The sequence below is a fragment of the Cebidichthys violaceus genome, unplaced genomic scaffold (genome assembly GCF_023349555.1).
Source record: "Cebidichthys violaceus isolate CVI_PGR_0920_01 unplaced genomic scaffold, fCebVio1.0.p SCAF_607, whole genome shotgun sequence".
Classification (NCBI taxonomy): Eukaryota; Metazoa; Chordata; class Actinopteri; order Perciformes; family Stichaeidae; genus Cebidichthys; species Cebidichthys violaceus.
This window is the reverse complement of record NW_027176825.1, coordinates 9,060-24,105: the sequence shown is the minus strand read 5'-3', so window position 1 is coordinate 24,105 and position 15,046 is coordinate 9,060. Positions and strand designations below refer to the sequence as shown.

The 15,046-nt window shown below is 39.0% G+C and overlaps 1 protein-coding gene and 1 long non-coding RNA gene across 2 annotated transcripts; one reads left to right on the top strand and one right to left on the bottom strand.

The window, feature by feature from the left end:
• Positions 1 to 155: 155 nt before the first annotated feature.
• LOC137890013 (uncharacterized) lies at positions 156 to 1,882 on the top strand. Its single transcript, XR_011105266.1, has 3 exons — positions 156 to 302; positions 658 to 746; positions 1,013 to 1,882. It is a non-coding gene; the product is annotated as an uncharacterized lncRNA (long non-coding RNA).
• Positions 1,883 to 9,024: 7,142 nt separating this feature from the next.
• Positions 9,025 to 11,926, bottom strand: LOC137890012 (homeobox protein goosecoid-like). The gene is made up of 3 exons (XM_068734087.1): positions 11,611 to 11,926; positions 10,512 to 10,771; positions 9,025 to 9,439 (listed from the first exon to the last, which is right to left on the bottom strand). The coding sequence occupies exons 1-3, from the start codon at positions 11,924 to 11,926 to the stop codon at positions 9,290 to 9,292; spliced, it is 726 nt and encodes a 241-aa protein (XP_068590188.1). The 3' UTR covers positions 9,025 to 9,289.
• Between the last annotated feature and the right edge of the window lie 3,120 nt (positions 11,927 to 15,046).

Genomic DNA, 15,046 nt, shown 5'->3' with positions numbered 1-15,046 from the left:
ACCTTAGATTAATAGGAATATGTTCGACTTGAACACACTGTACACCAATATCCATGCTATCAAAGACTGTCTTGGTTAATCAGGAGGTCAATTTGTGAATATATCTTTACACAGTGCTCTTTGTCTTCCGTTGTTTTTTGTGTAAAACAGATAAATGCAGAATTCCAGCACATCACAATCCTACTTGAAACCACCTTCATGGTGCAGTTGGGCAGCCATTTACCCAATCGGACATCCGTTTTCCAGAAGAAGGGGGTGTTTCTGTCCAGAAACTAGCCAAACATCTGGCAATCTTGCAAGAGGTAAATATGTGTACACAATGTTGTATACAAATATTCATATTCTCTGGAGCAACTTTATGAAATGTACATAGTAGAATAGAGTCTCTAGTTTGAAGACCTCAAGAACAGCCTGGATTATTTAGATTTAGAATAGAATCTAAATAATAGTGCTATCTCTCTACACATTCAGACCTCTGACATTTCATGAAAACAAAGTCACAATTTAGTAACGTTCTTTAGTTAAAGAGCGCAGTCCATTAAGAGAATGTATAATGAGGTCAGTGTATTTTTTAAGGTCTGATGTATATTCTAGGCATTTTTTGTAATTATTGATGTTTTGAGGGATATTTCAACAACTGTAATTATTTTTATACAGGTGACAAGTGCTTTCAACCCTTAAAGGGCTGCCATCCTCTAGGCATCCCACTTGAGGAAGATGATGGGCATCTCATTCGGGAGTATATGGTAAGTCAATGTAACTGCATATGCCAGCCACATGTACTGTTTTGTATTACAGAAAATGTTTTAAGATTCTAATATCACTAATAGTTACAACAAAGTCATTGCGACAGCACAAAGAACTCAGTTCACTTCTGTTGAATAGGTATAGAAAATGTCTGTGATTTTGAGTAACGAAAACAATGCTGATTTAACCTCATACTCCACTGTTGTCTGTATGTAATTAAATATATAACAAACACATTTTTCTTTTTTCTCATATTCTCTTTCAGTGTACAGGACATCAAGGAGACGACATCCTGAGAGACCTGAAGATATCCACCATGTGCATACATGTCATCAACAACGAGGGTGGAGAAGCTGGACGTTATGATGACATTGACATTAATGCTGAAGGAGTAATCATTCTGGACAACATTGGATCTGTAGCTCGAGCTCCTTACAATGAGGCCAGGAGTCACCTACGCACTGAACACATGAAGTCATTCAGAAAGTGCTCTTGCTTTCCCTCAAAGTACTTTGACCAAAGACCAAAATCAGTGTTGGACTGGTGGATTTCTTCAGCCGTTCATGTGAACCCTGTTTGCATTATTTCTGGTTTGGAGGTGAAGGAGAACATTTTCTATATGTGAAATGCAGTTTAAGAAGATGTTGCAAGCTGAAAAACGTGTGTTGAACTGTTTTTATTAACACTCGTGTGAACCCTGGACATAGGGGCTTGTTTTTGTGAGACATTGGGTATTATATTCACTCAATGCATCCTTTTGATGTATGTGTTTGCTGTCATGCAGCTATGGTACTGGTGCATTGTTTTATTTTGTTAGCAATGGCACTGATAAGTAAATGTCCTGCATTCAAAGTCTTACTTACTGTAAGTAAAAGTGTTGTCATTAAGTATTCTCATCAAAATTTACTTTTACATTTACTGCACAATCAAAAGTAAATGCACAATAGAGCTTTAGTTTATTTTCATCTGAAAATAAACTAAAGCTTTCAGACAAATGTAGTTAAAAATACAATATTTACCTCTGAGATAGGGGAGGAGAAGTGGAAAGTAGCAGAACATAGAAACACTCATGCAAAGTTCAAGTACCTTGTATTTTTACATAAGTACAATACTTGAGTAAATGTACTGATTTACATTGCTGGTAATGAAGATAATAAAGTTGTAAAAAGTGAGTATTTTGTTTGCTTCGTTTGTGTAAACATGGAATTTATTGAAAGTTAAGATACTAGTAATAGCTAAAAATGTTTAATTAGATCAAACTTAATTTTAGTTTGTAGAAATCAAACCATTAAATTGATCTGAATCTACAAAAACAAAATAGGTAAATAGTAATTGAGGTTACATAATACATTTTAATATACTAAACATGAACATAGTGAGCAAACTTCACTCAAAATAGTTGAGGTAAAATTATGACTATAAATTAAGTAAAGTCAACTTAAAATATATATATGGATTTAGATACATTTATTTTGTGCAACCACTTACCTATAAAAAATTAAGTAAATCCAACACAACATTTTCAGTGCACACTGCCAGTTCACTGTAAACCCAAATTTTGTTCAAATTAAACTGTTAAGTGGTCATTACTTGTACTTTCATGTTTTGTAAAACAACTGTGTCATTACTAAATCTATTCAGTAGTTTGCACTAATCAGCTGAAATATTGAGTGCAATGATCATGTTTAGCTGAGATAACTTAGTATGTTACGTTTCCGTAAGGGGGGGAGGGGCCCGTTTTGAATTTCACTCGATTAAGTATTAGTGCCGTGTGCAGCGCAGTGACGAGTCCAAAGGTGTCCGCTTGTCCTGCGTCCAACCGCGTAATTTACCTGACTTTGATGGAGCTGCGGGATTTCGGAAACAACTTTACACCAAGTGGAATGGTGAGTGTGTAACTCTCACCATATTAACTGTAACGTTAGATATCATTCTGGGAGCATTTATTTCAAAAAGTAAGCTAAAAGCTAAAGTTAGCTGAGTGTTAGCATGCTGACGATTTTCTGTGGGGTTCAGTTTACACGTGTGTTTGCATGTGCTGTGTTTTAAGCTAGCTGACGATAAGATAAAGTTACGCAAGCTTTTCAAAATGGTGTTTGGTTAGGTTGCACAGGAGTTATTTATTTAATTTATAGCAGTAACTTAGCTAGCATGAGGTCATTAGTTGGTTATTAGCAGAGGCTGGTTGACGTTTTGCAGTGGAGTTAATGTTACTGGAACTGGGTTGTTGAGCTAATAGTTTTCTTCTTCTTGTTTTTACAGGTTCTTGTGAAGATGCAGTGGAAGTGTAAATATTGTGAGTTCATAACTGGTTTGAAGACATGGTTGATGAAATGCTGAAGAGAACACCACCAAATGGACAACTTGTGAAACAGAAGATGGATCTGACGTTTGCACTGAGAAGAAAAGAGGTGGTGTCTTTTGATGATTTGATGTCTCTTGCCAAGGCCAATAAAGAGAAGGTATGACGGGTGGGATATTGGTCAGTTGTATGTGGTTGGGGATGGAACAAGGAGGCTAATTAATTAACTAAAGAAAGAACATTTCTAATCCAGCAAGGGCATTTATGGGTGTTTTTCCAGCACTACTTTGCAGGTGGCTTCACCTCACACTGGTGGCCACTGGCAAAGTATTATTTAGTCTTGAAATGTGATACTGGAGCATTCTCTGTACTTTGCAGGTGTGCATGGAGTCCAACCGGATAGTGGGCAAGAACCTCAAGCAGGAATTATACGAAAGCCTTGATCAGCACAGTCTTCGGCTTATCGACATATTTCGATCTAAAAGAGGGAACGTTGGGCAACAGACCAAGGTTGGTACATGTCCATTATGCATTTGCATTGTTTTTCACAGCCGATGTATTGACATGACACAGAAAGTGCTACTGTTTAGTTACAATCAAAATTGTCTTTGGTTGGTTCAGCTTTCTTATAGACCAATCATTTCTTGTCATTCTAGCTGTGTAACTTGTGTTTTTCCCCAAAAGACTACAGAGCCAACTGATATTTGGACACTGGTGCTGAGAGGGCTTACTGTAATCCTTAGTGACAGTCCCACAGACTTCTACAAACCAGCCTTTGTAAGTAACTCTTACTTTCTGAAAGAGTATCTAGAAGGACCATCACAGCATCATTTACAACTGTCACCATTATTTGATGAACCCTGTGAGCATAGTTTTATAGAATACAGTTTCACCTTCCCTCATGCGACTGATTCTCCTGTAACTAGGCTACATTACTTAACATTATTGATAGTTATTTAATGAGAAAAGTCATAATTGTGTTTTTACATTATTATTTGTTAAGGACTCGGATGATGATGACTCATTCCGCAACATTGAGTTTGGGATCCTCGTTGAGAAAGAAGGTGCTGTGTGCTCATCTTCCCTACATCTCAGTCCAGTCTCGTTGAAGATCATCATTGAAGGAGAAGTTGTGATGGACAACATTCAAAACCTGCCAAAAGCTATGTGCCTTCTGTTTGGACTTGCATACGCACTGCATCCGAACTACTCCAAGTCTATGAAGGCCACGTTGGGCGACAGTGAACTAAAACCAAGGTTACAAACCTTGAAGAACCAGCTTGCAATGTAAATAATGTATGTCAAGTCTACTGTGAGAAGAAGCCATGTCTGCATTTAACAATGTTTTCGCTATGCCTCTTTTTCCTACCTGTCTGAGGGAAAATATTTACATTCCAGTACTAGTGTATTGTTATTAGGATTGTAGTTCTGTAGTGAACATATTTGTACATAATGTTTAGGTCTCATATGCAGAGACACCTCAACCATGGGGGTCTGCTAGCTCGTGGGTATTAATAGCCCCTCCAAACCAAGCCTCACATGGTTTTAATCCCCTTTTGTCACCAAAGACTCTCAGGAAATGTTTAACTAAGGTACTGTTTTTGAATTATGTTAGAAGTCTATGTTGAATGAGGAGTAGGAATGTTCCACCACTTGTGTTTTACAGTGTATGCTCAGGACTGCATATTTGTGTTCAGTTGTTTCGATACGTTTAACCCAGTTTCTCTGTCCTTATCCAGTCAAGTTGAAATTGAGAATTTTAGTTTAAATGCCTGTCTGTATGTGAATAGTCATTCACAAGGCACAGTTACTGTGTAATGCTGCATTCCTTCTCTCGGCAAGTTGGAATTTGTTTTCAGTTTTTAACAGTTATAATGCAATGTTTTGAAAAAATAAAACACATTGGAACATTAAAATGTATTGTACAATTTTTTTGAAAGAATGCATTAAATCTTTCAAAATCGAATGGTATAATTCATTTTATTAAAAGTAAAGACATTACTTAAATAAACTAATGCTCTTAAGTAGCAATAAATAATGTTATATTAGTGATTTGTTTATATATGCTTATGTATGTTGAACTTAAAATATCTATTTCATTAAACTTAGACTAAAGAAAAGAAATAATTCAAGTGAACTAATGATTTTGAGTAAAAATTACTAATGTGGACTTAAATATGTCTACTGCATTCTATGTTAACACAACTTGACCTGTTTAGTTCCTCCATGTGTAAAAACTTAAATGGTTTGAGGCAACGGGTTTACACGCAATTTTCTAGTAAAGTCAACTAGTTCGGGTTAACAGTGTTGGAAAAAAAAGACTTAGGATTTTTTTATTTATTGTTTGCTATTTTGGGTCTAAAAATACTGAAATCAGCCTATAAAATACCCAAATTTTAATAAATGTTAATTATTTTAAATTGTAGAATGGAACTACCCTCAAGTTAACAAGGATTCCAGTAGCTGTGGCTCTTATCTGAAATTATGCAAGTGAACCTTATGTTGAAAACTAAAGGGCGTTTGATTTCCCCTTGATACTCTGATGTGAACTTGTTTCTTTTTTTTCAATTAGAAAGTAAAAGTTAGCAGCTCCATTTTTAAAAGCCCTACACCTAATATTTAGTGGTTCTACAGAACATTTTTAACAGTCCAGGCTCCACACATTCACAGCTGTTACCACTTGGTTGAAATATTGTTGTTCTGTTTACTCTTTGTGCCAGTGAGGTACACTCAGTGTCCACTTTATTAGGTACACCTGTACCATCTATTGCAATCCAATACAAGAGGTCTGCCACAAATTCTACCTTGACAATGTTTCTGTTCACTTTATTACAACTATGCGAATTATAATAAAATAAAAATATGATCCCAGCTAAGAAAAGGTCAGCAAGTGACCAGAAAATATGAAGTATTATGATATTTGACCTTATGTCATTATAAAATGCTTTGTAATGTGTTAGGGTTAGGGATGATTATTGTTATAAAGCATTATGAATGTTCATAAATGCCTATAATTATAATCAAAGAGTGATATAAACAGATTATAACAGATTATAATTTTGTTAATAGCGCATTATAGACATGGGCATCATAGACTTTAGTTAACATTGTTGGAAATATGTAAATGCAATGACATGAGAGGTTTTACGTCATGCAGGGACGTTCGGTCAGGAGAGGCAGAGCCTCGCCTGTCATCATGACAAGTAAAAACAAATAATGCTAAAATAAAATAAATATTAATATTTCTCTACTGATCTGTGCTATAAATGTAATTGTTGTATGATTCCAATCATTTCAAGCATTTTGATAATCAAAATCGCTGAATTAGCGCATGTCCTGTTCAAACAGAGGAGACACGTGAGGTGAGGCAGCAACGAACTGTGCCTCACCTCAGATTGCGCAATCCCTCACTAACTGGGTTGAGCACGTGCCTTTTGCTTTCTTATTGTTTGTCACCATTGTAATATTTGTAGACACTTTTAGTATACGTCCTTTCTTTACATAGAATAGGTAATGTATTTTACGTCTGTGTAGAACATATTTAGTGTTGCTGATCTGACAGAAACCGCAGTGAAAAAGCACACAGGGGAGGCAAACGCTGACTCAAAAAAGAGGGCGTGCGAGAGCCCACGGGTCGGGTTTATGCTTGTTCTGTTGTTGCTCTTCTTTTACACTTTTCTTCTTCTTATATTTTGCTTTGACCACAAGAATGTAAGATTCTATATCCAAGCTTAAACATGTCTCAAAAAACAAGGAAATATGACCAAATCAACAGCAATTCAACGTCGGACAGGTAAAGTAACCTTTTATGTGTTTGTTGTTCTCTTTATACATCCGTGGTTGTTACACAGATTATCGCGGAATCTCACGATGTTCGCGGGTGGCGCCCGCGAGCGCTCCGCTTCTGAAACGCTCCCGGTGGGGCAGGTCGGTGGGGCAGATCGCGGCGCACACGCTCCCGGTGTAATCAAATATGTACCTTACCTATGTGTGTGTAAATAATGCTGATATGAAAAACAACCAGTAGTCAATGTGCAAGCTGCCAATTGAATGGTGATTTAAGCTACTCTATTGGGTTCATATATTTGTAAATCTGATTTATGTAGTGTCAGTGCCTCACCAGCCACGAACCTCACCGCACGTCACTGAATGTCATGTGTTTCTATTTTTTTTCCTCCTCATTTACAAACATGAGAGGGTCTATGAGCTCTAATGCTAGTTAATCAATGACAGTGTCAATAAAAACTGAAGACAGGCATCTTGGACTTGGACTTAATGACAGAACATTTGTATTGGACTCCACTCCATTTGTACCTAATAAAGTGGCCGCTGAATGTATTGATCATTAGATCTACTGTTACGCACAATAACTGCTTTAGAAAATCTCCAAAATAGTTGAAAAACAGCTGTTTTGAGTCCTAAATTTACGAGTTAACTAAATGCATTACATAATTCAGACTAAATGAATAATAACTCATGAATATCATTTTTGAGCACTTTCTGGGGTGTTTGTTTTGCAGCTGCTATCTCCTCAGAGCTCCAGCTGGTGTTGATCATCATGAAGCTGCTCTGAGTAACTGGAGCTACTGCCACCTCACACTTCTTTTTTTCTATTTCTATTTATTTAATGTTGCTTTACAGAGCATGCTTATGTTTAGATGCCATTAGTATTTTTTTAAAGCAAAGAATCAACGACTAGTTGTCGTTTTCCAAACAATAAGCATGTTGTGAACATATCTGTAATTTTGCAGATTTTTCCCCCCCTTTAAATGACCTATAGCTTCACTTGTTCTTTCTCGTTCTTTCTCTCTCTCTTCGTCCGTCGCTGTCCACTTCTTCTCCACACTGCTCCGTCACATGCACCCCACGCGCTGCCTGAGTGTAGCTGCATCGTGTAGTTTTCCCTCTGATTTACTTATGTCATTTATCAGCTTTGACTGTGACCAGTGGCGTGAGGTAGTTAAGGGTCCCAGTCATAGTTCATGAAGCACGCGCGCGCGCGCACACACGCACGCACGCACGCACGCACACACACACACACACACACACACACACACACACACACACACACACACACACACACACACATATTCTAGCTACCGTATATTATCGTCTATTATTATAGATCAGAGGATCAAATAGAGACTTGTCATTGAACGGCATCAACATACACATTTGCCAGCAGTCATCATTGCATATTTGTATGCGACAAAAATAATGAAGAGATTCAGAAATTATTCTTTTAAAAAAAAAAGTCATAGTTTAACTTATAGTCTATGTAAAATAAGCTAAATATTTTGTTATATACTTTCTATTTATAAAAACAAAAATGGAAACCATGACCGAGATGGGTTTGCTAATTTAAGGCAATATATACTATAGCGCGTCATTGAGCCGCAGCACCAGCGATACCTTTGTTAGCATTAATTTATTTTCGGTGACGTCAATCTGATTTAATATAAATTCACTGTTTGCATATATGACTTTTAATGTGTCCCTCTTGTTCAATGAACAGGTCACTGAGCTCTGAGAAAGAGACTGGGAGTGTGAAAAAACGGGACCATTCATTGTAGAATCTGTCAAAAAGACTGTTTAAAAAACAGCACTAACATCAACGTCTCTCCTCGAAGAGAAAAAACAAAACGTGTTGCTGAAGTTTCAGTTATATTTTAATGAATATTCGTTGTCCTTTTACGTAGAATTTGCTTATTTTTGCTAAATGAAAAAAAACAAAACACAAATGGCGGCATATTTTTTCATAACAGCTCTGAGGTGATGCTGCGCTCAGCCTCTGCCTCTCCATGTTTTTACAGTCTCCACGTGTTTCCCCTGCGGTCAGCTGAGCGCAATGAATAATGTTACAACGGTGTGTGTGTGTGTGTGTATGTGTGTGTGTGTGTGTGTGTGTGTGTGTGTGTGTGTGTGTGTGTGTGTGTGTGTGTGTGTGGGGGGGGGGGGGGGGGGGGGGGGGCTACCAGAGTTACAACATTTAATATCCACAAAAATGTCACATATAACATTACGATATTTCAGACACGTCAGTCAGTCCTCCCGTTGGCGTGCGTAACGTCACAACAACTTAAATTAAATATAAATAGCGGACACCGAGTCAATATGTAGATTATGTACAACTGTGCAACATGGCAACACGTTTCATCACACCACCACCAGCATGCCGTCGAGTCCACGCCACCTCTCGCTATCTGTACACACACGCGCGCACACGTGTCCGCGGTATTATCAGCTGTCCGAGTCCACCTCGCTTTTAGCCTCCTGGGTTTTCTCCGCAGCCGTTTTGGTCGTTTTGTTCCATTTCTGAGAGTTCTCTGATTCCTCCGAGGAAGATCTTTTCTGCCTCCTCCACTTCGCGCGTCTGTTTTTGAACCAAACCTACGTGATAAAAAAACACAGTTTTAACATCTAAGCTTAATAAAGGACATTATTCTTTTCGTTACTTTTATTTCTAACCTCGTTATTCCCGGTCAGACAGTCACTGTCACGATTTCACTCAGAGATTCCTGCGTCTCCTTTGACAGAATGAATGCCAAAAGTCGCCTCTCGTTTTCCCCACAGCCTTTCACTTTATTTCACAGCCTAACACATTTATTGTATATTGATTACCTGTATTATTTAATGTGTATATAGTGTGTTGATATGTGGACATTTCTCTGTAATGTTTCACTGGCAAGCCACTTTTAATTATAGGCGGCAAATTACACATTTGCGTCAACGTCATTTACAGTGCGTTATTGTCTTAATTAACAATATATTGATGTATTGATTTATTTACAGACTACTGTAATGTAAAAAATATTATTCATATCACGATGTCACCTGCGACAAGACTGAGTGTGATTTAAAAAAAATATTTCCACCTTAAAATAACGGACCCGTAACATTCTGCTGAGTTTGGTTACTTCGATTAATAATAATAATTATAATAATAGAAATAATAATTAATAGAAGTAGTAGTATGTGTATTATTATTAAAGTTGGTTAATGTATATTCTGGTTTGCTATAGTAAATGTCTGTTATTTGTTTTATTCACACCGAAAAATGTTGAACCAAAGAAAAATAATTAAAAAAATAACCCAAAAAACTAACTTTTGTAGCTAAACAACCGTGTACTTATTTTAAAGCAAGCTAAATTGCGTCACCTCCTTTTTCCTTTTCATTTTGTAGATGCACAATAGGCCGTTGTGCATATTGGTTACGGACTACAATAAGGCACAACATAATAATTATAATAATAATAATAATAATAATCATAATCATAATAATCATAATCATAATGTCTGTGTTACTGTAATAACCCTGCTAATTTTACATTAAACTAAACTAAACTCTAAATTGAGAGTAGGTCAATGTTGTTCTGCCTGTTTTGAACCCAAAACTCCCGGACTGTAAATGATTCTAAGAAGCAGAATATGAAGCTGAATGAAAAGCCAAAGCGCCTCTGACCTCGACCTTCTCCTCCCGGAGGTGGACCTTGCGGGCCAGCTGTTCCCGGGTGCCGACGTCCGGGTACTTAGTCTCCTGGAAGAGGCCTTCCAGGGCCTCCAGCTGCTCGTCGGTGAAGATGGTGCGGTGCCGCCGCTTCCTGCGGCAGTGCAGCTGGTTGAGGAGCTGCAGCTCGGTCCGCGACAGGCTACCCATGTTCATGTAGGACATCATCTGGTGCGGGACCGGAGATATCAGCACCGAGCCCGGGCTGTCGTAGCCTGCACGGCGGGTAGGACGGAGAGACACATCAAAAGGGTGGTAATATCTGGAGCAATCAAATTCCCGCAGCGTTATCTCCTGAAACAGTGCTCTCAAGTAATGCGGCTAATTGGAAAGTCTGGCCTCGATTGTGTACGCAGATTACAGCTGGTGCGTAAAATAACAGATGTGACACTGGTCTCTTTTTATGCACGTGAATATTGTTGCTCGTGCATTAAAAACCACAAACTCTATTAATCTCAAACTGTGGGCTGCCCGTTTGAAGCAATCTTTTCTTTCGAATACACGAGTTTGTTATGTTCATGCGTAAAGCAGCAGTTTGGAAATGACTGGCATCGATCCTGGATACGAACAGCACTGGGGTCATCAAACGAACGAGATAATTTAATCACACATGCATTTGGCATCACATTAGAATATCTTCGAGTAGTTGGTGTCGGTTGTGTGAATGCACAGATTTGACTTCATGCGTAAACTAACGTTGCAATTGTTTTGGGCATAAAATCAGAAATATTTATATATTGTGTGTTTTCGCAAGGAACTATGTCGTAGAAACACACATTTAAGGACATCCTCAAAAAGCACACTTTTAAAAATACTATATTATACATGTATATTGTCTTCTATTTGTGGATCAAAGTGAGACCTGGTGCAATGACTAAACCTCAACTATTTTTACTCTCGTTGAACTGGAAATAATAAGAGAACAAAGAGCAATATGCATTTAAAACATGTACAAATAATTATTTGTGTGGAATTCTATGTTGATCTCTTAAATTAGGAGTTCCACGCCATAATTGAAGTTGGTAAAATTATGAAGAGACTTTGGTTGTCCTACCTGCCGGGATGCACGGGCACTGCTGCGGGCTGAGGCCGGGCACTGAGCCGCAGCACGGCGGCGGTCCTCCGGCGCCTTGGACGTGCAGCTGTCCGTAGTAGTAGCTGTTATATCCTATCCTGGTCCCGTTCACGGACTGAACGCCGGGGGGAGAAGTACCGCATGTGGCCGAGTACAGTCCGTTGTAATCGGTGTAGATAGAGTCCGTGAGGCCGGCGGACAGCACCACCGGGCCGCTCCGGTGCAGCAGCAGCGGCTCCTTGCAGCTCGGCCGGCCGGACAGGATGCTGTCTATGCTGAACATCCCGGCGGGCATCACACCGGTGCGCGGCGGCCTCGGAAACGGGGAAAAACTCGGGGTGAAGTAAAAGTTGTTCAGTGAAAGAAAACGTCCCGGACTGGAAGATCTCCGTGAGGAAAGTTCTCCTAAAACTGCGTCATGGTGACTCTTTTCTTCCTTGCGCGAGCTTCGTCTCGAGGATGTGGACTTCTGGTTTGAAATGGACCTGTTGAGAGCAGGGCTGTTTTTATACGTCGCTGACGTCACGACGGAGCGGCTGCTCTGGGGTCAGCTGCCACAACTCGCGGCGTGAACGGCCGCACATCTGTGTATTGAGAATTAATTCAATTAAGATAATCCGCACTGTTTGCAGACTTTTGGAAAAACTCCGTTGCTGGGTCACAGAGTAATCCGATTATTTCCTGGTCAGTGAAGGCATCACAATCTATGGAACACATTTACATTAGTGTTTACAGTAAGGGGGTTCATTCATGAAGTCAGAGTCAAACTCAAAACTGACACTTTAGAAACCTTTATTTATCAGTTCATAATATTGGAAATTAAACTGGACCCAAAGGGTTACAGGATGTTTTTAAAATCGTTGATAGGAAATAGTAAATAAATAAGAGGTAAACTCTTTTATTGCTGAAAATGAATGAAAATGAAAATCAAGCTACGGCAAACCACAGCACGCAGGCAACTTTGCCAAGTTATTTCAAGGTAATATTAATAATAATGTATCAATAGATAGACAAATTCAGCCTTCACAAAAACTCAATGCATGTTTTGCTTATTTTATTCTGGTTCATTAATTTGTTGATACGTGCTATGAGGTGATTTATGTGTGGAATCATGCCTTATTGTCATCATTATTATGAAATGATGATTTATTATTAATGTAGTATTCGTATAAACACTCCCAAGGCACACACGATTCCTAAATTAATAAAATAACCTCTTAACCTGTACACGCGTGCGTAACGGCGCGGTAAAACTGTAATCAAGGCTTTTTATTTGTTTTTGTTCCTCTCCCTACATGAGTAAATGAATAATAACCATATTTCCATGTCAGACAGAAGCCGCTGAGTATTATATCTGGGACTCATCTCATTATCCGCCCTCCGCTCGCTTCTCCGCGGGGAGCAGATCGCGTTTTCCTTCCCCCAGGCAGCGGCTCCCTCTCTGCGGGGCGACAAACGCCGAACATTTCCCCCCCGACCGGGATAAGATAACGGCCCATTATCGCCTCCATTCAGCCTGGGAAACAGAGTACTTATTGCATATGTACACCACTAATCAACAAATGTGCTGGTGTTTGTCTGTGTGTTTGGGGGGGGGGGGGGGGGGGGGGGGGTGCTGTGAAGGAACGTGGATTCCCGGTTCAGGCCCTTAATGGGACTCGCTGATTGTATTTAACGCTCAATGTGGTCTTAACGCATGCTCATGTCGGGCTGACAGATAAGTTTGTGATTTGAAAATGTGCCGGTGATATATGGGAGATGATTAGAGGTCAGTTTGGTGCTTCATTCTCCTCCACTAATGCGGGAAAGACACTGATTTCAATCATCTCCGCAGATGAGTTCCACGGACTTGTTTCCTCCCGCACGCAAATATGAATAATATTCATTCTTTTACGTTAAAAATGTGGATGAAAATAAACGTCAGCCTACACACATCACTGCTGAAACCAAATTATACAGAATATTGTCTGAGAGAAAAAGTTTTTAACATGGACTCATATTTTTTTTAATTTGGGACTTCAGATATTAAGTCGGTCAAGAAATTAGTCTCCACCGCCTGATGCCTTTTATATGGTAGAAAACAAGCATAGCATTAGCACAGTTATATTATAACACACATATGATCCTTTGTTTCTTTGTGTAATAATTCAATATCTCTTTTTTAAAATTAATTCTTTCTGTGGAACCTCAGACGGAAAAACAGAGATGGGTATCACATTTCCTGCACTGCTCCATGTCTTTACAAATTATATTTATATGGCTGTATAGGTGTCACTTTCTTATATTTCCTCACTTCCACCCTATTCCAGCACATTGGGATCAATAAGAAATGTCTTAATTCTATTAGGACCATGAATGTGTGCTTACCGTGTGTGTTGGCTCCAGAGTGGTGAAACCTCGAAGTGCCTCTTAAAAAGAACCTGATTGGTGGATCCAGTCCTCCTCACAGACCTGAACCACTCCATCAGGTTCCTTTTGCCCCTTCAGACCATAAAGTGGACCAGCTGTTATCCATTATCACCTTTGAGTGCTTTGTGAGTTTGTCCCAACTGCATAACGCTGTCACAAGGCAGCAAATGGAAAATGACAATTTAGAAATTCCTATAGAAATAAAACCTGCATTAAAGCTTGTGGTTCAGCTTCCTGAAATGTTGCTCCCAATCCAAAATGCAATAATGTATTGATTCATGACAAACTTGTCATCAGATGTTTAGTGCAGACATTGAAATATTTTATTTTATAAATCCACCATTTTAGATGTTCAGTGTCAGCAGCTGCAGCCCTCAGCTTATTCCACACACCTTTCTAGTAATATAAAAAGCAAAACAGGATTATTAGGTTTAAACTTTACATTTTCTGTCTGCATTCTAGCTCAAATCGTTTACAGATGGGTAAAAATTATTTTATTTTGCGTGTAAAAGGACACATGGATGAGTTTTTCTGCTTTCCTGCATGCATGACAATCTGACAGAAGCCCTGCTTGTTGCTGCCTTTTGATATGGAAACATGTTCCTCTTCTGGAATACAGTCACACTGTGATTCCAACCCAGTGGAGAGTGGGAGAGAGGCCATATGCTGTTATTATTTCCACATTTATTTCTATATTTCTACCTCCAAGTGGCAGTGAAAGGAGCGAGTCAAAAGGGATTGCTAAAAAAGCAAAAACGTCCATTTGTAAAATAAAAGCTGTGGGGAAAAGCGCAGTGAAGGCGGCACTTATAGGTGAATAGAAGCATCAATCAGGCTGCTGATGGAGGCTGAAGACTCGCAGAGCCACAATAGCGGATGCATCTTTATATATCAGAGCCCTGATCTGTAAAACCTGGTTAAACATGGCAAATAAAACAGGAAGACTTGGTAATGCATCTGTCCAAAAGGGGATAAATACATGCTTTTCACTCTGATGTCCTTTTAC